Raw genomic sequence first — 22,880 nt, forward strand, 5'->3', positions numbered from 1 at the left:
CTGGATGGATCCACGGTCTGACTCTGTACAAGGGCAGTTTCTTATGTTTCTCTGTAACAAAACAGATCTCGAAAGCCTGAAGTTTTCTCTCCCCGCCATACAGCACATGAGAATCTCTTTTTTCCTGAGAAACTTACAGCCAATCCAAGTGCTCACTATCATGTTCTGAACACACAACAAAGCCAAGAAGGAACGAAGGTGAAAATTAGTTTAGAAAGAAGACCTCGCCCTTTAGTCCACAGGCATTTCAAGGTGGATTTCATTTTCTCAGGGTCAAGAGTTCATAAATAAATCAAGGCAGTTAGAAGGGGCTCACTGAGCATTCACAGACTGAAAACATCCTGAGTTTCAAATGTTCATAAATTTGTTTAATTCAAGGCAGTTGGAATCTGCTCATCTCTATATTATGCTCATGGTTTCTGATTGCCTTTCTGCCAATTTTGGTTTCTTCTTCTCAGTTTCACATTTTCCCAATATGCAGTTCAGTTCTCCACTTTTCCACATCGATTTGTGGTTTATTTATTTTAAAAATCCTACTGAAAATTCACCAGCAGTTTAGTATGAATTTCTCCTAATATACACCTTTTCGCAAGGAGCGTTTGATTTATTGTATTTCTATGCCGCTTTCCATTCAAATCAATCTCAAAGCGGCTTAAGAACAATAAACAACAATAACATGATAGAACATCACAAATACAGCATAAATCAAATAATATAATTAATGAACTATCAATAAAACACTAACAATCTATAAAACATTAACAAAGCAGCAACTAAAAATAAACATCACAATTAGCAAAAGTAATATTATATGATGAACAAATCAATACAGTCCAATATACATGGATTTGCAAAGCAACTTCCCCTAATATAATGCATATTTGTCAGCTATTTTCATTAATGTACTCATTTTTATGCACACTTTTATTCATTTTCGTACACATTACTTGGCTGGAAAATTCCACTGCAAAATTCGGAGCGGTATGACTTTTGCACGGTTGGCTGTGTTTCAGTTTGTGTATTTTTTCTGGAAAGTCTGAGTTAAGAGAAGTTTGCCTTTGAATGCACACTGAATAGAATTTCTCCCCCATCCTTACTTTCAGGGAAGGGCCCAGATTCCCTGACACTAAATGAACTGTGCTGCGTGAAAGAGTACTTTCTTTTGTCTGTACTGAATCTTCCATAATTCAGATTCATTGGATGGCCACAAAGTTCAATACTATCAATGGGAGAAAAACTTACCCACTTTCTTCTCACAATGCTTGATTTTACACACCTTTTACTTGTCCCCAAGGACCAAAATGTGTGGTTATACAAACCAGGAACAGTGCATTCTTAGCACACGATTAGAGAAGAAAAAGTGGGGTCCCCAAGCTTTGAGGTACAGTGGGAATGGGGAACCTCAGGTGCGGGGGCCATTTGGCCCTGTCCATTTGGCCCTTGTGACTCTCCTCAGGCAATAAACCATCCCAAGTTACTCTCCTCAGCAGCCTTGTTTTTTACACACACACACACACACACACACACACACACACACACAGTGTTTTTTGCCTGGCTAGAAATGCATCCTTGAAATCTGATACTCTTGCTCGCCTGGATAGAGAAGGCTGTGTGTGTGTGTGCAAACTAGCCTACTGTACAAAGATGAAATTCCCATTTGTTGCTCTGCCCATTTTTGCCTGGCACTAGCATGTGGCCCCCAGAAGGGAATGTGGCCCTTAGGGTGAAAAAGGTTCTCCTCTCCCTACCCATGCCTTACTGGGAACTCTGCCTGTACCACCACCTTAGGCCCATTACTCGTCTCCATGGAGAAGCACGAGGCCAGATCCACTGAACTGACGCATCCTCAGATACCCGGCCTGACAGTTTGGCGATGACCATTACCATTTCGTTTTGTCAGGGCCTCGGCCTTTTCTGCACCACTTTGAAGGCGGCAGCAAAGAGATAGCAGCTTCCAGGGGAGCAGGCAGCAGGAGCCGTGCCCTGAGCGTCGCTTAAACGTCCGACCGCACTCATTCAGCCCCCACCGGCCCGTGACAGGCTTTGACAGCCAGACTCCTTAATTCCTTTTTCTTATTCCCTTAATCTGTCATCTTTATCAGGCCGGGGAAGTGCCAAGCAGCGTGCAGGAGCCCCAGCCCCGATCAATCTCCACATTACAGCTGACAGAATGGTGCTAATAACTTATTGATCTCGTGTTTGCCGAGCCCCGCCGGGGCCAAAAAGCCTGCCATTGATTGGCTTGAGGGAAAAGGAACCTCTCGGGCTGAGCGCCGAGCGGAAAGCCTTCAAATTGTCTTCTTCCCAAGGAGCTCAAAGACAGAGTGAGGGGAGGCGAAAGGGAAGGTAGGTGGGAGAGGAGGGAGAGATGGGAGAAAACTCTCTCTCACACACACGGTAGTTTCGGGGTTGAGAAAATAATGGGGAGAAAAGATGGGAAAGGAGAAAATTAGAGGCAATATTTTGTAATAAGGGAGCCACTAGATTCATGGAGGAGAAGCCTGGCAATGGCTACTAGCTAGCTGGAATGGCTATTTTCTCCCCCACTCTTATCAGAGGCAGTATGCCTATGAATGACAGTTGCTGGGAATTACAAATGCTATTGTGCTCAGGTCTCGTTTGGAAGCTTCCCCTGGGGATCTGGTTGAGAACGGGGTGCTAGACCGTGATGGACTTTTGTTCCGATCCAGCAGCCCAGCTCCTCTTATGGTCTTATTCAGCATATCCTCCAAAGCTTACTTTAAAAGGAGGTTACACAACTTTATAGAGGGGAAGGCTAGCACCTGGCTATAGGCCACTGTGGTCCTGTTCCACCTCCGCTGTTGGGAGGCAGTATACCCATGAAAACAAAGTTTGTGTGAATTTCAGGTGGGCAGACTGCTCATTGGGGCACTGTGAGGACAGGGTATGCTGGGCAAGATGGGCCCTTGGCTTGATCCAGCACACAACTTCTTACGCTTCTAGGACTTTGGTACGTTTGACACACAAATGTGTGTGACATGGAGGAATCGCTACAAGATGAGTTTCTCCCTCAGTACTCAAGGTAAAACTTGACTTATCAAAGTCCACCCCACCTCTCACAGGCAAGTGGCAGGTTTGAGGAGGCTCTTGAGATGTGATGGGACCACCTTCTAATTGTGTGTCCTCTTGAGGTTCCCTGGGGATGGGCAGGCTTGTTTTGTGGTATGCTAAGAGTGGCTCCCTTCCATTTTTTAGCTGCTATACAGAGTGTCATCTCTTCTCCAGGCATCCACCATTTTGTTTTCCATCCATGATGACTTGGGGACATTTCTAGTCCCACCTGGAGATGGTACCCAGGACACCTTCTGCATTCAAAGCAGACAATCTACCACTAAGCTACGGCCCTTCCCTTAAGACACAGGAAGCTGCCTAATACTGAGTCAGACCACTGGGACCATCTAGCTTAGTGCCGCCTACACTGGCTGGCAGCAAGTCACTGGGATTTCAGGCAGGTGACATTACCAGCCGTAGCTGGAGATGCTGGGGATTGAAGCCAGGACCTTCTGCATGCAAAGCAGGTGTTCTACCACTGAGCCACAGCCCTTCCCCAGAGCGGAGAAAGTGGGGAGAGAGATAAATGCAAAACACAAGAAAATGGAAGAACAGAATTCTAGAAGTGAAGTGTGAGGAGGAAGGGAGGGAGGGGGGAAGCCAGGAATGAGTGACTGGGAAATTGAAAATGGGTGGTGGTGATTCGCACTGCAAAGTCTCCCCTGAGTTCTTAATTGGTTGGGCTCTTCCCCACCCCCACGATGCAGCTGCTCCCTGGCCAATTAGTTTCCCACTGCTAGAGAGAGAGCACAGCATCCATGGTAGAACAACAAGTCCTCCTGGCAGCCTGTTCAATACCTCTCTTTTGCAACTGCAAAGGGGGGGGGGCAGGTCCCTGGTTAATTTATGAGCTGTGCGGCCACATTACCGGCTTAACCCTTACATCTCAGCGGCCTTCAGGCGCGCCAGCGGACTGGGCCCCCCTTGCTCAACTTCAGCATGTCACGATGTCAAGCCCATCCAGGGGAGCAAAGGAAGCTTTCTCATGCAGAGGCATAACCACAAAAAAGTGCTAGAGGCACAGAATGCAAGAAAAATGAGAGGATAAGGTTCTTAAAGTGCCCCCTCCCAAGTTTATTGTAGCTGTTAATGCCCGACACTCAGCTGCATGTGACTAGGGAACAAAATTCAACATATTTTTCCCCCTGTACTGTTTTAATGAAAGGAGCTGCTCCAGAAGAAGGAAAACTTTTAATTACAATAAACTTTAAAGGCAAAAGGACTCCTGACCGTTAGGTCCAGTCGTGGACAACTCTGGGGTTGCGGCGCTCATCTCGCTTTATTGGCTGAGGGAGCCGGCGTACAGCTTCCGGGTCATGTGGCCAGCATGGTGAACCAGAGCAGCGCACAGAAACACCGTTTACCTTCCCGCCGGAGCAGTACCTATTTATCTACTTGCACTTTGACGTGCTTTCAAACTGCTAGGTTGGCAGGAGCAGGGACCGAGGAACGGGAGCTCACCCCGTCACAGGGATTCGAACCACCAACCTTCTGATTGGCAAGCCCTAGGCTCTGTGGTGCTTTTGACAAAAACCCTGTTGTCTTTCTGGTTTTCTTATACTTGGATGGCTTTATAATAAGATTATGGCCCATCTAGTTTAGTACTACACATACTAGCAGCAGCTGTCCGGGGTATCAGGTAGGGTGCCTTTGCCCAGCACACAACATTCCAAGAACCTCTAAAGAAAACTGCTGGCTGAAGAATCAGCAGGCACGAGCATTCCTCTCCACTTGTATTCCATGACTGGGCGTCTGCCCAATTTGATCAAAGGCAGCGCTCCGTGAGCAGAGAGATAATAACTCAGGTTATCAGATGATAACCGCTATTATGTGAATAACTCCATATGCCAATTCACCCGTGCTCTAGGCGTCCTGCCAGTTTGAAGAAGAGGGGGTGGGGAAACACAGACTAAGTAACTGGGGGAGGGGGCAATTCAAATCACCCCCATCCTCAGTTTAAACAAACACCAGCTACAAGAGGGTGGAAAGGCTGTCATTGGTTCTCCTGTTCAAACAGCTCTTCCTTTTGCAGCAAAAAAGGCAGCAATGACTGCCTGAGATGCTTGACCGGGAAGGAGTTGGCTTTCTGCTCAATTTCATGTGATGAGCAATCAGTTATAGGTTTTCTTTTACATTGAAAAATAATAATAATTAAACTGGGAAGGTGCAGTCAGATAGTAAAGCAAAAATCATACTTTCACCTCCCAATTTGCTCCTTTTTCCTCTTGGATCCCAGAAGAAGAAAGTGCAGTAGCCCAGTGGTAAAACACCTGCTTTGTATCCTGGAAGGATGCTGCCAGTCAGTGTAGGCAACACTAGCTAGATGGGCCAAGGATCTGTCTCAATATAAGGCAGTTTCCTATTTCATATGTGAAGGGCTGTAGCTCGGGGTAAAAGGGAGTTACAGTACAGCGAGACTTGTTTGAGAAAACAAGGACGGTTAAAATCTGAGTTATGAATTGAACAATAGCGAAGAACGCAGAGACTGTAATGAGGGCAAAAATCTCAAGACATCTGGAACATGGGGAGTCCCCTTTTGAAATTTTTTATAATTGGAATATATAATTGGTGGTATTATTATTATTGTATTTTGAAATGATCTGATTGTATTTGTCATTAATTGGAGCACCAATTAATGACAAATGAAAATTAATGACAAATTAGTGGTTGGAGCACCTGCTTTGCATGCAAAAGGTCCCTTAAGACACTGGAATATAGAAAGCTGCCTTACCAAGTCAAACCACTGAGTAAATCTAGCTTAGCACTGTACTGGCACAGTCCTTCCAGGTCTTCAGACAGGAACTTCTCCCAGCCCTACCTCAAGATGCTGGGGATTGAATCTGGGACCTTCTGCATGCAAAGTAAGTGCTCCAACCACTATGCTATGCTATCCCTCTTTCCCTGTTGCTTGCTTGCCTGCCTCCTTCTTCTCTCCCATTCCTGCCTCAAGTATACAAACTTCCCTATTTGCATGCATATCCTCCTCCACCCTCATGCCAGCCAGGCATCAACCACAGCCCATAACAGACTCTGCACTCCTAATACGCTCTTCTATGGGGTCTCCTCTGACCTTGTCACACGGCTCTAGGTCCCATCCTGCCAGAACTATGCTTCATGCTCCCCGCATGCTCTTGTGCCCGTGTGCCCAGCACTGACAACGTTCAGAAGTTCAAATAAATAATTTGGAAAGCTGTTTCCATTTGGAAAGCCAGTGAACCAGATCATGGTAACAGAAAGCAAAAATACAACTTAAAAATGGCACCATGACATACCTTTTAGCCATTGAAGTCAAAGTCACTGATTCTGGAGAAGTGAAAAGTTATCTAAACAAAAAACAAAAGTTACTGTGCCATATCCCACCCCTTCCATGTTGCTTCATTTCTTTCCTTCCTATGATAATCACATGAGCGGTCTCAACCAATCAGCAACCATAGGCTCAGGGTTCAAGATCCAGGATCCCATGGGGGATGGCTAATAATAAGAGTCAAGACTAGGAATAGGGAGATTCCAATACAGTGGTACCTCGGGTTACATACGCTTCAGGTTACATACACTGCAGGTTACAGACTCCGCTAACCCAGAAATAGTACCTTGGGTTAAGAACTTTGCTTCAGGATGAGAACAGAAATCGTGCTCCGGCAGCGCAGCGGCAGCAGGAGGCCCCATTAGCTAAAGTGGTGCTTCAGGTTAAGAACAGTTTCAGGTTAAGAACGGACCTCCGGAACGAATTAAGTACTTAACCCGAGGTACCACTGTATTCCCATAATTCTGCTCACAGGATGGTTTTGAGGAGAAAATGTGGGAGGCAAGAATCATGTAGGACGTGCTGATCTCCTTGGAGGAAAGCTGAGATACTAATCAGAAACATAGGTCACATCCGTGCCATACATTTGAAGCACTATTATACCTCTGGGAACTGTAGCTCTGTGAAGCCAGCACCCTAATCAAACAACATTTCCCAGGATTCTCAACTACTGTTAAAACGGTATCATAGCGCTTCAAACATGGGGAGTGGATGCAGTCGTAGTGAATCGGGACAATGTCATGATGCTATACAGCCAACCAGATCAGGCTGCAGAATAACATCACTGAGAGCGATCAAGGGTGAGGGCAACTTAAAACAAGGCAAACAAAAAACCAGTTCAACATGGAATTCTGAAAAAGACAATGGAAACCAAAGGCAGTTTTTCGGGAGGTACCCAAAGCATTTGGGGTGACAGCAGGGCGGTGAGAAGAAAAAAGAGCAAATAGTTTTGAGTCAGCCATAGGAAGAAACTAAAAGACCCCAGGGCTGGAGCATTCCCTGCGGACACACGCAAGCCGATCAGCTCCTTCTTTTGACAGGCGCTGTCTTCATAAGCTTCCCACCCCCTCCTCCTCCGCCAGCCGCCCATCTTCGCTTTTGCATGCCCTGGCAGAGTGAATTAGCCAAACTGGATAGAAAGGATTGGATTTGTTTACAGACACGCAGCAAGCTTCTCAGGGAGGCTCTAAGTCTGTGTTTGATGTGCAAACCTCCAGCTTTGCCGCCATGCCTTTGTCAGGCGGACCCCGGCTCCTGCGCTCATCCCTTTGTGTGTCGCTCTCAATTAAGATTAAAAAGGGCCTTATGCCATCATCCTCCCTTCTCGCACACAGAGAAGATCCCTTTGTGGCAAGAGAGCAGCACCTTGTAGGCAGCTTCGCATTTATCTGATCTGTTGGGGGGGGCGTGCAGCGGCACAAAGAGTGGCGGGAAGCCGGGGAGCGGTGGCGGGGGGAATCAGTACAGCTCAACCATTAGAACAATTGCAAATCCTGCCACTGCGGGGTGGGGGTGGGGGGAGAAAGAGCACAGATCCTGCAATGAATTAATTAAGAGCAAATTACATTTTTTAAAAAAAATCAGTGGTCTTTTTTTGCATTCGTTTGCTGCAGAACTGTGGGAAGGGGACAACGTCAGTAGCCATGGACTGCAGACATAAAAATAACAAGACTGTAGATACACAAAATAGACTAAGGCTGGGCTTTTTGCAGTCCGAGGGCCACATTCCCTTCTAGGTAACCTTCCAGGGGGCCACATGACAGTGGTGGGCAGAGCCAGAGTCAAATGTTGGGTGGAGCAATGAATGTCAACATTACCTTTGTACAGTAGGCTAATTTCCAGGGAGGCCAGCAGGGGTGGCACCCAGAGCACTCACTCGAAAATCCGAATGTGCCTAATAAAAGTTGGAGACTCCTGCCTTATGTGGTATAAAAATTCACCTGCTACAACAGGCATAGGCCAACTCGGCCCTCCAGATGTTTTGGGACTACAACTCCCATCATCCCTAGCTAACAGGACCAGTGGTCAGGGATGATGAGAGTTGTAGTCCCCAAAACATCTGGAGGGCCGGGTTTGCCTATGCCTGTGCTACAACATAGACAGAAGTCTTTTGTTGAATGCAGGTAGGGCTATACCAGGTGACTTCATCCTATTACTATTTTTTGTGGGCAGAAAACCCTACCTGGGCAGCATTTGCAAGATGTGAAGCAACAGCTGAGGATCGGCTACAGTTATCGTTTTTACCACATATCCCACCCAGGGATCTGCAGGCAAGTGACCCCCCTCTCCTGAAGCCACAGCTCCTCTTTGCAAGACCTATGAACTGCTGCACGACTCATGAGTAGCAGCCGCCGCCAGTGAGTCCTCTGTGGCAACCATTCAGTGCTTTACAGTTAAAGAGCACTCAAGTACACTCGAGTACATAATATGACAATTCACTCAGTTCTCAAAAGCGAGTGCTATTTGCTTTACGTAACACTTATTCTGTAAGCCATGCTCTGCTTCAGAGGGAGGAGGAGAGGTGGTACAGTGGCGGCTTAAAATACTAAGGGGTTGTGTCCAATGTGGGCTTAGTCAAGAGTAGACCCACTGAGATGAATGGACCCAGGTTAGGACTAGAATTGGATACAACCCTGGAAAATTGGGCTGGGAATCTGGGGAAGGGGGGGAGAGAATTTGATTCAGATAGCACTTTAAAGGTGAATCTACTCAATCTGAACTTTCCAAAACAATACATGAACCAAAACACAACCACTCCTTGAAATTCACACCACTCCCAATTTTGCACTGCCAGTTCTCCAGCCAAGTAATAAGTTAAAAAAAGAGAGAGCATGCGCTAAGGTGAAGTGTGCATAAAAATGCCTAGATATGTGTCAAGAAAATTGCAAAGTTCATAACCCCCCGAGATCTCACTGTAATATGTGGAAATATTTTTTGGAGTGATGTGTAATAATTTGATTTGATATTTTTAAGTGAAGTGGTTGATTGTGTTGCGAGTTATGTTGTTTTATGCATGGTGGGGAAAATGGAAATTAATAGTAATAGTAATTTAAAAAGGTAATGCCTAGATAAAGTCACTCCCCACCACCACCAATCATACTTTGGACAGAGGATATGACTCTGCTGGCAGGTAAATACAAGAAAGTGCTCTGATATATGGACTCCTTCCTTACATACCGTATTTTTTGCACCATAACACTCACTTTTTTCCTCCTAGAAAGTAAGGGGAAATGTCTGTGCGTGTTATGGAGCGAATGCCTACGGGTGGCGGGGGGGGGGATCTGCTGCAGTCGTGAGCAGAGGATCCATGGTTCCCCTTCCTTCCCTCCTCCGTGGCTCGCTTTGAAACAGCAAAGCGGGAGAGGAGCCGCTTACACAGGTGTAAGCGGCTCCTGTCTGGTTGGCTGCTTTAAACCGTGCTCTCTGTCCCTCTCTCCTCCCCACTCAGCTTGCTAAATAGCAGCAAAGCTTTTCAGCTCTCTAAGCCGGGGAGGAGGGAGAGAAGCAGAGCCTGCTTGTTTTAAAGGAGCAAAGTGGGAGAGGAGAGGAGCCTTCTCCCCTTATACCTCCTCCTGCATTATTAGCAGCATCCTTCTCCACACACCCCACGCATGCTCCTTGTCCCTTGAGTGCTTTTCCTTCCCTCCCCACTTAAAACGTGGTTACAAAGCACGGATCCACATGGATCCTCAGGATTTTTGCATTGGGCTACCCCAAACTCACCGTCAGATCACATGTCTGTGGCCACAGCATGAACCACAAAAATCATACATCCACTGTTTCGTTTAGAATATTTTTTTTCTTGTTTTCCTCCTCTAAAAACTACGTGCGTGTTATGGTCAGGTGCGTGTTATAGAGCGAAAAATACGGTAGTTGCATTTGCATGAATGTCTGCACAGCAGTTGGGGTCTGAACCACCAGCCATTTTCCCTCTTTCCCTTCTCCCCCCACATAAAATGTTGCCTTGATTAACTGTGATTTAGTTTGTATTGTTTGACTATACTTGTTTCTTTCTGGAAAATTCAATAAAAATCTATTAATTAAAAAAACATGAAACCAACACACAAAAATACACTATATTGGGGAAAATAGCTTTGAAAAAAATGTGTCCATATTAGGAAAAATTGCATACAAAAATGTGTATATTGGGCAAAAGTGGCTCTCAAATGCTGACGAATTTTAATGTGCCCTCCCCCCTTTTTAAAATGGAAACAGACACAGAAATGTAGAGAACTAAAGATTGTAAAAATGAGAGACTGAGACAAATAGATTCCAACATCCTTAGCTGAGAGACAGGCTGGGATGTTTTACTCAGTTATGCTCAGTGGTTTAATTTAGCCTTGTCCTGAGCCGATTTCATCAGAGAGGCAATGTTTGAAGGAGTTTAACAGTGCAGCCCCCCATCCCCCTTCTTAACACAGCACAATCTCACCTCTGCATTCTTGCAGAGAGAGCAAAGCCAAGCCCCAGCGATAATTATAATAAATCTTTTGGTGCTGGGCAGGGAGCGCACGCCTAGCCCTGCTCCATGATTAAGAGATCCCTGTAATACCTTACGGTCCCCAGTGGGCTGGGCAGAGCGGGGTCTAGCTAAGCATTGCATCAAACAAGTTAAGAATATCTCAATCATTAAGCGGCAACCCACGGCAGCTCCGAGCGCAATCGATGGGGCAATTAGATTTTATCAGCACCTGCTTCCCTCCCCCCCTCCCCCCAGGCCTCTCCTCTCACATGTGCTGGCTAGGCAGAAGTCCAAGTTACACCTACCTCCCCTCTGTGAAAAGACAAGGTACAGCACCAGATTTATGCTTCCATTTAAGAACATAAGAGGAGCCTTGCTGGATCAGACTGGGGGCTCGTCTAGTCCAGCCTCCTGTTCCCACAGAGGCCAAAGGAAAGCCCACAAGCAAGACCTTAACGTAATACCAACTCTTCTGCAGTTTGCAGCAACTGATATTCAGAAGCACACTGCCTCTAACAGCGGAGATAAAACACAGCCAACAGGGTTAGCAGCCATTGATACCTGTCTCCTCCATGAATTTGTCTAATCCTCTTTTAAAGCCATCCTAGTTGGCCATTGTTGCTTCTTGTGGGAAACAGCTTCGTGCTGCTTGAACAAGTACTTCCTTTGCTCTGTCTTGAATCTTCCAGCAGCTTGGGGAACCTATATAGTTGTACTTAGGGTTACAAACCTTACTTCTGAGTACACACAGATTCCATTCTAAGGGCCTAAACACTCTTTCTCAGCTCAACCAACCTCACAGTGCTTGCTATGAACATACAACAAGAGGCAGACTATGTACACCACCCTCACAGCTCCTTGAGAATACAAGGAATACAAACGTCCTAAATAAAGTTATTTAGGAGATCGCTGCAGCCTTGGACTGACCCCAGCACACATCCCTGTTTCCCTGCCTCTCTGGATCCTTAGCAGTTACCTCAATGGTTCCCTTCCCCTATCTTCAAGGCCTAGTTATGTTCTGAGCAACCAGTTCCTAAGAACACAGCAAGCTGCCTTATCCTGAGTCAGACCTCTGGGTCCATCCAGCTCAGTATTGTCTACACCGAACAGCAGCAGCTTTGTGGGGTTTTAGACAGGGGGGCGTTCCCAGCCCTACCTGCAGATGCTGGGGATTGAACCAGGGACCTTCTGACTGGCAAGGCAGACGCACTGCTGTGAGCTACAGCCCCTTCCTTCACCGGCTGCTCACAAAAATAAATAAAGGCTCACAACAGAGCCGCCATCCATCCAATAGCCTCACTTGTTGATTTATGCACCATCGCCCTTTCAAAAGCCAGCCCATCTCTTTCCCACCAACGCTGTCAATGAGAGGAAGGATCAGCAGAAGATACAACCGACCTGTCTTTCATTCTCTCCCTCTCCCTCTCTTTCAGCAGAAGACAAGCCGGAGCCTGCTAAACCCCAAAAAAGGTCAGACCGCAGCATAAAGTCGAGGCAGCCACTCAAGCAAGGGGGCCGGCGGAGATGGAGGCACCGCGCGACAAGCTTCTGATTAATGCAATTACAAACCCAACCAAGGTCTCTTTCTGCTTCACTGCGTGCTTACCCACCCCCTTCCCCGCCCGCAGGCCTCTTCGCTTCTCTGGCGGAGCATGCTCTGAACACACAGGCCTCCACATCACAGGATAAACACCAAGGAGAGGCTCAGAATGGCCCAGGTGAGGGTCAAAACAAAAAGTCACCTTCCCAGGTCTGGGGCAGCAGCCAAGCATTTGGGGGTGGGGACAAGGCACAGGGGCAAGGAGGGAGAAGAAGAGGTGAGCCAGGAAGCTTACCTGCTGCCCCCAAGCCAACATCCAAGCTGCTTCTCTTGAATTCGCACCGGCTCTGGGTCTCTGGCATAACGAGCTGGCGACTCTGGTGGAGGTTGGAGATGAAGGAGGTGAGTTCGTTGTCCCGGCTGTGGAAGGGAGAAGAAGGGTTTCACTTACACAGCCAATTGCTAGCAAGCTTCTCCTGAGGCTCTTTTACCCTAACTGCCCTCCCCCCACAAGCCAACCCTATGATACCCAAAGACCTCCTCCGAATGTGCATTTGGGGTCATTTGTGCTCATGGTGCTATCGAGGTAGTCACATGCAATCTTGCTTTTGCTACTGTTTATGCCTACAATTTTTTGGGGGGTGGTCATACTGCTCTACTTCCAGGCAGTGCAGATTTTGTAACATCCTGTTGAAATACTGCACATGATCTGGTTCGTTTTGGTCGCTCTTTTGTTGCACCACAGCCCCTCCAGACAGCAATAATATGGTAGTGTTGGTGGAAGCATCACAGAACAACTAATAAAGGAGAATAAATTTGCCACTAATGCACTATCCTTGCATCAAGAACATGTTGCAGAATACATCAGAAAATAAAAAGCAAGGCGCTAAGAACTGCATTCTGCGAGTTTCCTTTTCCCCTTAAATAGTGATCTTCTTGTGTTGTCCTTTCTGCTACCTGTAAATGAAGTTCAAAAGAAGAGCACCTGGTTCCCTATCAGGTTGGTGGGCATAGAGGACAGGGCTCTTTTGTTGGTGGCCCCACACCTGTGGAATTTGCTGATCTATTTGAGATCAGGATGCAGAGACTCCATCACAACTAACAACCTTCAGTAGACCTAATGCCCATGGATTTCTCTTCTGCACTTCATGTTCCGACAGAGATATGAAAACATTCCACAACATTAAATAATTCAGGCAAAGCCCTCCACAAATTTCTCTTCTCCCTGACATGCTACAAGGACTACAGAGGAGCAAAAACATCCCACAACATTAAAGAATTAAGGCAAAGGCAATTCCCAAGAAGGTTCATACTCACACAGCCAGCGGCCTTACTCTGTGCATCGGCAAGACGCCGCACATGACCGCCCACACATTGGCTCCACGGAGACCACCCTAACCAGTGAGTGCTGGGGTGAGGGGACCAAGAGTTATCTGCCAAATTACCTAGCAATTGTCCCTCTTTAAATAGCCCTCCTTGAGGCTGAATGCCTCCCCAGCTTGGACCAGCAATGCTGCGGAGCTGCTCCCATGAGCCCGTCCAGAGTGTGGGAGGAAAAGGGAGGGGGAGAAGGGGCGCTAATCTCCAGTCCAGCGCTCTGCTTAATCAGATAAAGTTTATGACAGAAAAGTCATTAGAGGCAGGTGCTGTCGATGGGCGTCTGGCTCCAGATTTTCAGACAGTGGCGGGGGTTTGTGCTATCTGTCCTCTTTTGCCCCAACCCCTTGCAGAACTGCTCTCTCTACCAAACCTGACCTTAACAGGAGTCTTCAAGCGATGTTAGCTGCAATCCTAAAGGGCTACCCTGTTCCTTCAAGGTGGAATCGTCTCGATGCAGCCACCCAAGTTACCATTTACGTGTGAAGAAGAAGCTGGTTTTCACCACTGGCCATTTAAATCATACCGCCCAATCCATATCTCCTCTCCCCTGCCGCCCTGGCTCCTGCCGACACCACGGCAAGCAATTTCAAGGCCTAGATACCACCTTCAAGAAGCATTATGCAAAATATTTCCAAAGGAGTTTAGAGGATTAATTTGAGGCGATTATCGGTTCCTCTTAATCGTGCAAATCAATAACTCCGGACGTCAGGGACAAAGGACAGATAAAAGCTGCCGTCAGCACAACAGGAAAAGGAGGCTGGGCTGACCAGGGGTGGGGTGAGGAAAGAGGCCTGACATGGTGGACATGACAGTGGGTTTAATTGGCTTATAACCCCATCATCACAGCAGTCTAGGGTGCAAGTCTGTGCAGCTGTTCCCCCCCCCTTCTTATGTGCAATGACCACAGAATGGCATGTTAGGTCAGTGCAATGTTCCATAGCCTGGTTTATACAGGCAGCAAAATGAAGTTCCTAAAGATTTACGTAAATTTATATTCTACTTGGTCATAAAATAACCCCTCAAAGCAGTTTACAAAAAGAATGAAACAATGAAATTATCAATAAAAAACAGTTAATCACTTTGAGGTTTTCCCCTCCAATAAAGCGGTATATAAATTTTATGAAATAAATAAAAAGGGGGAGCCCTATTTCCCCTCACAGAGCTCCAATTCCCAGAAATCCCTTGGAAGAGGGATTGATTGTTAAACCATTCTGAAAATGGTTCAACCAAATGCAAATCTGGGAAGTGGGTAATAAGCTCCAAATAACTCTCAGCATCTTTAACAAGCTACAGCTCTAATAATTCCTGGAAGCCGTCTTGAAAGTGGAACCATAACGCTTTAAATGCATGGTGTGAATGTGACCTCAGTCTCTGCTCAAAGAATACTAGATTGTCAGTTTGAAGACTCCCAACTAAGTTTTCTCGAGAGGCTAACTCAGGGATTGCTATCCCCTAACACACACAGACATCCGATCATGTCACTCTCCCCACACCCCTGTGTGGAAACAGGCCAGGAACAATTTCATCACATGTTGAACAGTTCCTATAGACCAGGGATGGGTGACGACCAGCCTCTGAGACAAATGCAGTCCTGCAAGCCTCTCCATCTAGCCCTTGAGATATATCCTCTCCCCCAGGGCATGTACCTCATTGGACCTACTTCACAACCTTCTTGAACATTTTTGCTTGGCTGAAATGCGCTAGTGAACTCTGAGCGGGCATAAAGCAGCTTAATATGTAAGCAAGAAAGTCTGAAAACCGCCTACCAGCATAATGCAAGAACCTCTGAGCTGGGGACAGCCTGGGGGGGGAGGCACAGATGCTTCTCTCCTAAAAAGAAGACTTCCTTCCGATATGCACTGATTTTCTTTCTTTTTTCTAAAACACAGCCAGCTCTCCCATGCCCGCCTGCCCTCCCCCAAATACGCACATACGAAATCAGATTAGTCGTCTGATCCCTTCCAGCAGCGTATTTTATATATATATATATATTTTAAAAACGGATTAGAAAAGGAGGCCTAAGAGAGAGATAGGGATCTCCTGAGAGGTTGAAGAGGAGACAGATAATCTCCTGAAGGACTGAAGTTGCCGTAACCATTTTCAATTTGACCAAGTTTTTCCTCCCTCCACCCCGCCTTTTTGCTAATTAATGCTTTAGAAGGTTTTCAGCGTTGACAGCGCGGAGGAGAAAAGGGAGGGCAAAATACAGAAGGAACATCCAATCTCCCCCTTTCTCACAGACAAGCAAATCAAAGTATGTCCCCTATCTTAACAGTTTTTACTGATAAGTAATGGCCGCTTCACGTATTAAGTCAGGAATGGGTGAGAAAAGTGGAAGCGGCAACAAAATGCTGCAGTGGGGAGTGTTGCAACTGAGAGTTGCAGCCAGCTAGCCAGCAATGCCCTTTCCCAAGAGATGCCATTCCATTTCATCTCCCTGAAACAGACCCTTTGACTCAGGTTGCACGTAACGCTGGGCCAAGTTATGGTCGTATCCAATACTAGTCCTACTCAAGAGTAGATGCATTGGAAGTTAAAGGTTAAAGCATGCAGGCTCCCAGAGAGAAGACTGTGGCTTCTCTGCTTCTCTCCTGCTCCTATGTTGCTGTGAGTGAAGCCTTGGTTTGGCTTAGTGGTTGTGCACACCCAGGCTTATGCTTTGCCTGGAGTAAGACAAACCACAATCCTCTGACTGGACAACACATTAAGCCAAACCATGGCTTAGCTGACAAAAGGTTTAAAAGAGGACTGGGCAAATTCATGGAGGATAAGGCTTCCAATGGCTACTAGCCTTAATGGCCATGCTCTGTCTCCCCACAGGGCAGGGCCAGAGAAGCAAAATGTGTCAGGGACCAAGACTCGGGAGAAGCAGAGGATCCCAGAACACCTGCTCCATATTCCTCAGTTCACAGTAAACCTCCACCCACCTCTGTTTAAGAGCCAGGGCCCTGCAATTGTCAACTGATGCCCTTCTCTATGTTCCTCCTTCAAGGTCCGGAAGGTGGCAACACAAGAACAGGCCTTTTCAGTGGTGGCCCCCTGCTTGTGGAATGCTCTCCCCAGTGAGACTCGCCTGGTGCCTTCTTTCTCTAGCTCTAGGTGCCAGGCAAAAGCTTTCCTTTTTACCTGGGCTTTTGGCCCTTAGTTTGAAGGATCAAAGTATTTGCAGCTTCTTTTGGTGGGGCAGAATCTGCTAGACTTGTCTTTTAGTTGTATAGATCTGTGCACTTTTTAGGACTTTTAAAAAGTATTAATTGTATTTGTTCTCATTGGTTTTAGTATTGCTATTGTGCTTGTAAGGCACTTTCAGCTATCTTGATGAGCAAGAAAATAAAACAACAATAACTTCCATCAGCTCTAGCCAGCATGGCCAATGGCCAGGGATGCTGAGAATGCAGCAACATCTTGAGGACCACCGGTTCCCTATCTCTCTTTTAAAAGCTGCTGCTTAAACTAATAGCCTCCATCCCAGCCTGATTGGGGCTCTTGCTTCACAGACTATTTCAGGTTAACCTTGGGTGACATTCAAACATGCCAAGATGTTTTGCAAGCGACTGTGGCTACCAAAAAGAGAGAAAAATGCTGCAATTCAGCCCATAACAAACAAATGCAATTGTTAATGTCTCCGCCCAACCATCCCCAGATTAATCTATTGTCTGCACGTAATGGGGCTAATAGTCCGCTTGCCTTCTCTCAAAAGGCCAACTATCCTAATCCATCCTCTGTAATGGCAATATAATGATTCACCAACGGCAACAGGATAGCTCTGAAGCTTACAGGAAATGGAGCTCGAGAGGAGATATACATGTGAGATGAACTCTGGGCAGAAAGATAACCTCAGCCAACCACACTGGAAGGATGAACATAGCCAGGTGTTTGTGCTGTTTTGCTGACTCTCCAGAGAGTTAGTGCTCCCCCTATCCCGCTCACTCTATTTCTCATACCAATAAAATGAAGAAAATTTAAGAACCTCAAACACCCATATTATGCATGACTGGCTCTCGACTGATGGAAGCTGGATTCTAACAGAAAGTTTGCCTGCTTTGAAATTTCTGGAAATCTTAACGCATATATAGGTGCATTGGTGTCGGCATGTTCGTGTACACCAAACTTATGCAAGAAGGTATTACTTCAGTGCCTGAAATCCTGGGCAGCTGCTGTCAGTCAATGTAGACAATATGGAATTAGATGGACCAATGGCCTGAACCAGCATAAGCTTCCTATATTCCTAATAAATTAAGAATTGGAGGTTCCAAATTCAATCCCAAATGGTATATCCTGGTAGGGCTGGGAGAGACTCCCTGTCTGAAACCCTGGGAAATTGCTGCCAGTCAGTGTAGACTACATTGCGCTAGAGGGACCAAATGATCTGACTCGCTTCCTATCCATGTTAGTGAGATGTGCAGGTGTACACGTACACACACCCTGATATTTCTTTTTAAAAAACCACACACCTTGTTATTAACATTGCATTTTACAGTGTTAATCTGCCCTGAGATCTTATACTGAAGGGCAGGAAAGTAATCCAATAGTAAACACACACACACAAACACACACAAACACACACACACACACACACACACACACTTACACACTTACAGGCATTAGGAGTCAGACATGTCTTTAATGGGGAGAAGGATGAAGAGGCTAATGGATCGAGGCAATTAACCAAAAAATAAATCAGCGTCAGGATCCTTGCGTCTCTCGCGCCAAGGCTGCCAGGCGCCTGTGGGGTCTGGCAAGATGTCGAAGTGTTAGCAGTCATAGTGATGGGCTGTCAAAAGGGAAGGGAAGGAGACAGCAGTAGTGAGTGGGGGGTGCTGGGAGGGGGAAAGCTAAGAATACAAATGAGGGACAGGGAACCCGAAACCTGTGTCAGGAACAGAATCCCAATTCAAGCCTGCAACAGACCTTTGAAACTGGAATTGGGGAGTTTGGTTCCAGCTGGGGAGTGAATCTAGAGCTGGGGGGTATGGAGGGTGGGGTGGGGTGGGAGAGGACAAAAATCTATTTGGTTTACATTTATAGGCGATTCAACTGGATTTGTACTTTTCAAAACAACATGAGAACTGAAAACACAACCATCCTTTGAAATTTGCACTTCCGCCGAATTTTGCATTGCACTTCTCCAGCTACATAGCATGTACATAAAGGCATATAAAGTGGGATAAAGTGTGCATACAAACACAGGTATTGATGAAAACAACATGCAAAAACATGTTATTTTAGGTGAACCTGCTTTGCAAAAAAATGCATGTTCTTAGGAAAAATGGCATAAATACTGATGAATTTTCGCGATGACTTAATTAATTACAACAGCAAACTGGGGATGAAAGAGGAATTCAAGATTGCAAAAATGGGAAACAGAGAGAAACTGACAGATTTGCCCATCTCTAGTGACAATGCACCATCGCATCGAACAGCTTGATCCTAGCTACGTGCCCCCAAAACAGTCACTAACACTCACTGGATATTTATTTGGGGAGGGGAGGGGGTGGAACGAAAGGAGACCCAGAAAGATAACGAGATATGAAATACAATGGAAAGCCATTCCTTTTTTAAAAAAGAAAAAAGTTTTACTCATCTTGCCATCTCTTAACGATCCTTCCTCCGCTGCAGAGATCGTATTAAATTTCCCTGATCAATATAGTCGCCATAAACCTGTCCCGACCCTCTGCCCTTCCTTAACATATAAAATAAAATCCAATATGCAAAGCAAGGAGCCGTGTTGGGGCCATGACGGCAGCAGCACAGACAGAGCTGAAGAACCACAAAGACATTAAGGAAATGGACGGAGGTATCTGCCTGTGCACCCACCGGGCAAAAGCTGCAGGGAAAGGCGCTTCCACCTGGCCACTTTCAATATTACCCGTTTGGTGTGGATGGGGAAACTTGCATCTCCTGACATTGCTGTACTCCAACTCCCTTCAGCCCCAGTCAGCATGGTAAGTGGTCAGGGACAGACCCAGTTTGGCACCACTGGCACGCATACACACACACAGGCTGGGAGAACTCAATGGCACCCCCCCGGAGGCTTCACCTGGCGCAAAACACGCAGCTAGCTCCCCATAGCTACGGTTCTGGAGCTGGAGTCCAGCAACTCGTGACCCTTCAGATGATGCCAGGCTTCAGCTCCCAGCATCCCTGACCATTGGCCATGCTGGCTGGGGCAGATGGGGATTGGAGTCTGCACATCTGGAGGACCAGAGGTTCCCCACCCCTGACCGACATAATGAAAGGCTCTCCCCTTAACAGAAAAGGTAAAGTTAAAGGGACCCTTGACCGTTAGGTCCATTTGTGGACGACTCTGTGGTTACGGTGCTCATCTCGCTTTACTGGCCGAGGGAGCCGGCTTCTGGGTCATGTGGCCAGCATGACTAAGCCGCTTCCTGCGAACCAGAGCAGGGCACGGAAATGCTGTTTACTTTCCCGCTGGAGTGGTGCCTATTTGTCTACTTGCACTTTGACGTGCTTTTGAACTGCTAGGTTGGCAGGAGCTGGGACCTAGCAATGGGAGCTCACCCCATCAAGGGGAACAGACCCACAAACGCCCAAGAAATGTCAGTCCTTCACTGCCCTGTGCAGTTGTATTATTTTGAAGTGCAGGATATAACCACAGCAGCTCCCATCGTGTTTCTGACTGCATAGGTTCAACGTATACAGCTCACAGAGCTTTAACATAGGAGTCTGCCTTTATACTGAATCAGACCTTTGGGTCCATCGAGCTCAGTACTGTCTACCTTAACTAGCAGCAACACTTCAGGGTTTCAGGTGGCAAAGTCCTATCGGAGATGCCGGGGATTGAATCTGGGACCTTCTGCATGCAAAGCAGGGGTCCTAACTACACAGCCACAACCCTTCACTCCCTTTCGCTGACTGAATGGAAAGTTCCATGCTTTTAATGAGAAATGCAGTTTATTCTGCAATGCAAGAAATGTTCCCATTTTGAATGCCAGCATGAAGTAAGTGGGAATCCCGCGAAAAAGAAAGGCAGTTTTAACAGACACCCCCCCCCCCGTTTTACTGTCCAGCTTTTCGTTAATTCATCTAACAGCAACAGAGTTCCCATTCATACCAGCCTCCTGGAGTGTTGCAGCTGGCCCAGATAACAGGACTGATTGGGCTTTTCAAGCCTCGGCTGCAAATCAAAACCATCAAATCAAACTAGATCACACGGCATGCTTTAGCAGGTTATTATATCATGAGCTTGTCGTCCCAGTGACACAGCATTATCAAAAAGCTTGCAGGAACTGCGTGCCTGGCAGAAGACTTGGAGCTGGAACGGCGTGAGGCAGATGCCTCAGGCGGAAGTGAAGTATTGGAGGGCGGTGCTGTGTATGCCCCTGTCTACCCTGTTCTCTACTCCCATCAGCAAGCCTGCTGCTTTATCAAGAAGTCTGGAATGTGACTTGAATGAAGAAGCCAATCCATAAGCTCAGAGCCCTAAGAACAGGATCTGGAGTCAACAAATTTCAGGACACATGGCAAACCTTCCTTACGCTTGTCTCTGGAGACGAAAATGACTGAAGCGCCCCAGCCCAAGCCACACATGGCTAATTGTGACTAAATACTTTGGGGGAAATCTCAAAATATTTTCAGCACTGATGAATGAAATTTGAATACATCCATGAGATGTGATTGTAACTCCCTGTGGAACATTTTCTCTCTTTGTTATGATTTCTCTTTGTTCTTTTACGTTTATAAAAGTAATACAAAAATGTTTTGCTTGTTTTGAAGCAGGCCTGCTGCCTTCAGGAGGGGGGGGAACGAACAGCCCCATTGCCAGTATTGAAGTAAAACTCAATGGCCGGCCAGTCAGTTTCGTACATGGAACGGGAGGAGGCGATGCATCATCATCTCCTTTGCCTTACACTTAGGAGGTGAAGTTTTTCAATGTGACACTTTGTGGTGTAACTCCGTTTGCATGTACGGCAGCTGTGGCATCTCCAGGTAGGGCTGGGAATGAAGACTCCTACCTGAAGCCCTGGAGAGCTGCTGCCAGTCAGTGTGTGCAATACTGAGCTAGATGGACCAACAATTCTGACTCAGGATAAGGCATCATTTCATGTTTCTTTTCCTGTCAGGCATCAGCGGGGAGGGGGCAGGGTCTCAACATCATTTACGGCCCAGGAATTTCTGCACTCAACTCTATTCGAGTACCAAAAGGCAACTTCTTTGCAAACAAAAAAAGGATCTTGTTGCCAAAGTTTCAAGAAGAAAAAGGGGGTGGGGGTGGGTCCCCGATGGTGTCACGCTTTGCGAGGCGTCTATGTTATTTAAGAACGAGCGAAACAGGAGCGATGTATCAGTCAGAGCTGCCTAAACGAGAGCGAACACCAAGGGACGGGGTAGGCGTGTAAATCAGCCAGAGCCTGCGCCAGAAGAAAAATAATGATCTTTTTATGGATGCCATTAAAAAGGGAACCCCAGCCTGCTCTATAAATACTGTTGCAGCACGACGACGCTGCCTGAACAACCTTATTTAACAGAAGCTGGCGCCTAACCTGTGAGATATATGAAAGATCTCAAGGACAGTTTGACCAGGTTGGGGTGTGTGGGTCTGGGTGTGGATACTTGGGTGAATATTGGAAAAAAACCTTTAAAAGCAAAACTTATCCAAGCTCTTCAAGAGCAACACTCTGATCTGGGTCTTCAGTCCAGGATGTGAACTTGGGAAATTCCCTCTGGATAAGCCACAGAAAATTGAGTACTCATCCCTTCTGGGAGACAGAAAAGGTTGCCTGGACCCATCAGACATGGCATTATGGGCATCAGACACACATCTCCCTCCTCCTGAGGCAAGTGGTTGTGGCAGACGGAGGAAGTACTGAGGAACAAAAGTATATTGTGTGGCGTAGTGGTTAGAGTATCGGACTATGACTTGGGATACCAGGGTTCAAATCCCCACTCAGCCATAAAGCTGACTGGATGACCTAGGGCCCAGTCACTGCCTCTCAGCCTAGCCTATATCACAGGGTTGTTGTGAAGATAACATTGGGAGGGAAAAACCATGTACACTACCTCAAGCTCCTTGAAGGAAAAGGTGGTACCTCCGGTTATGCACTTAATTTGTTCCGGAGATCCGTTCTTAACCCGAAACTGTTCTTAACATGAGCAGTGCT

At 46.6% G+C, this 22,880-nt stretch overlaps 1 protein-coding gene across 5 annotated transcripts in view; it reads right to left on the bottom strand.

Annotated features, from left to right (window-relative positions):
- The window catches only part of SAMD11 (sterile alpha motif domain containing 11), a 159,787-nt gene that overhangs the window by 65,403 nt on the left and 71,504 nt on the right, over positions 1-22,880 (bottom strand). For all 5 annotated transcript variants that reach the window (XM_053400823.1, XM_053400822.1, XM_053400820.1 and 2 more), the window contains one exon: positions 12,674-12,798. In XM_053400823.1, the coding sequence (XP_053256798.1) occupies positions 12,674-12,798 (125 nt within the window). The remainder of the gene's footprint in view (positions 1-12,673; positions 12,799-22,880) is intronic.

The sequence above is a fragment of the Podarcis raffonei genome, chromosome 8 (assembly GCF_027172205.1).
Source record: "Podarcis raffonei isolate rPodRaf1 chromosome 8, rPodRaf1.pri, whole genome shotgun sequence".
Lineage (NCBI taxonomy): Eukaryota > Metazoa > Chordata > Lepidosauria > Squamata > Lacertidae > Podarcis > Podarcis raffonei.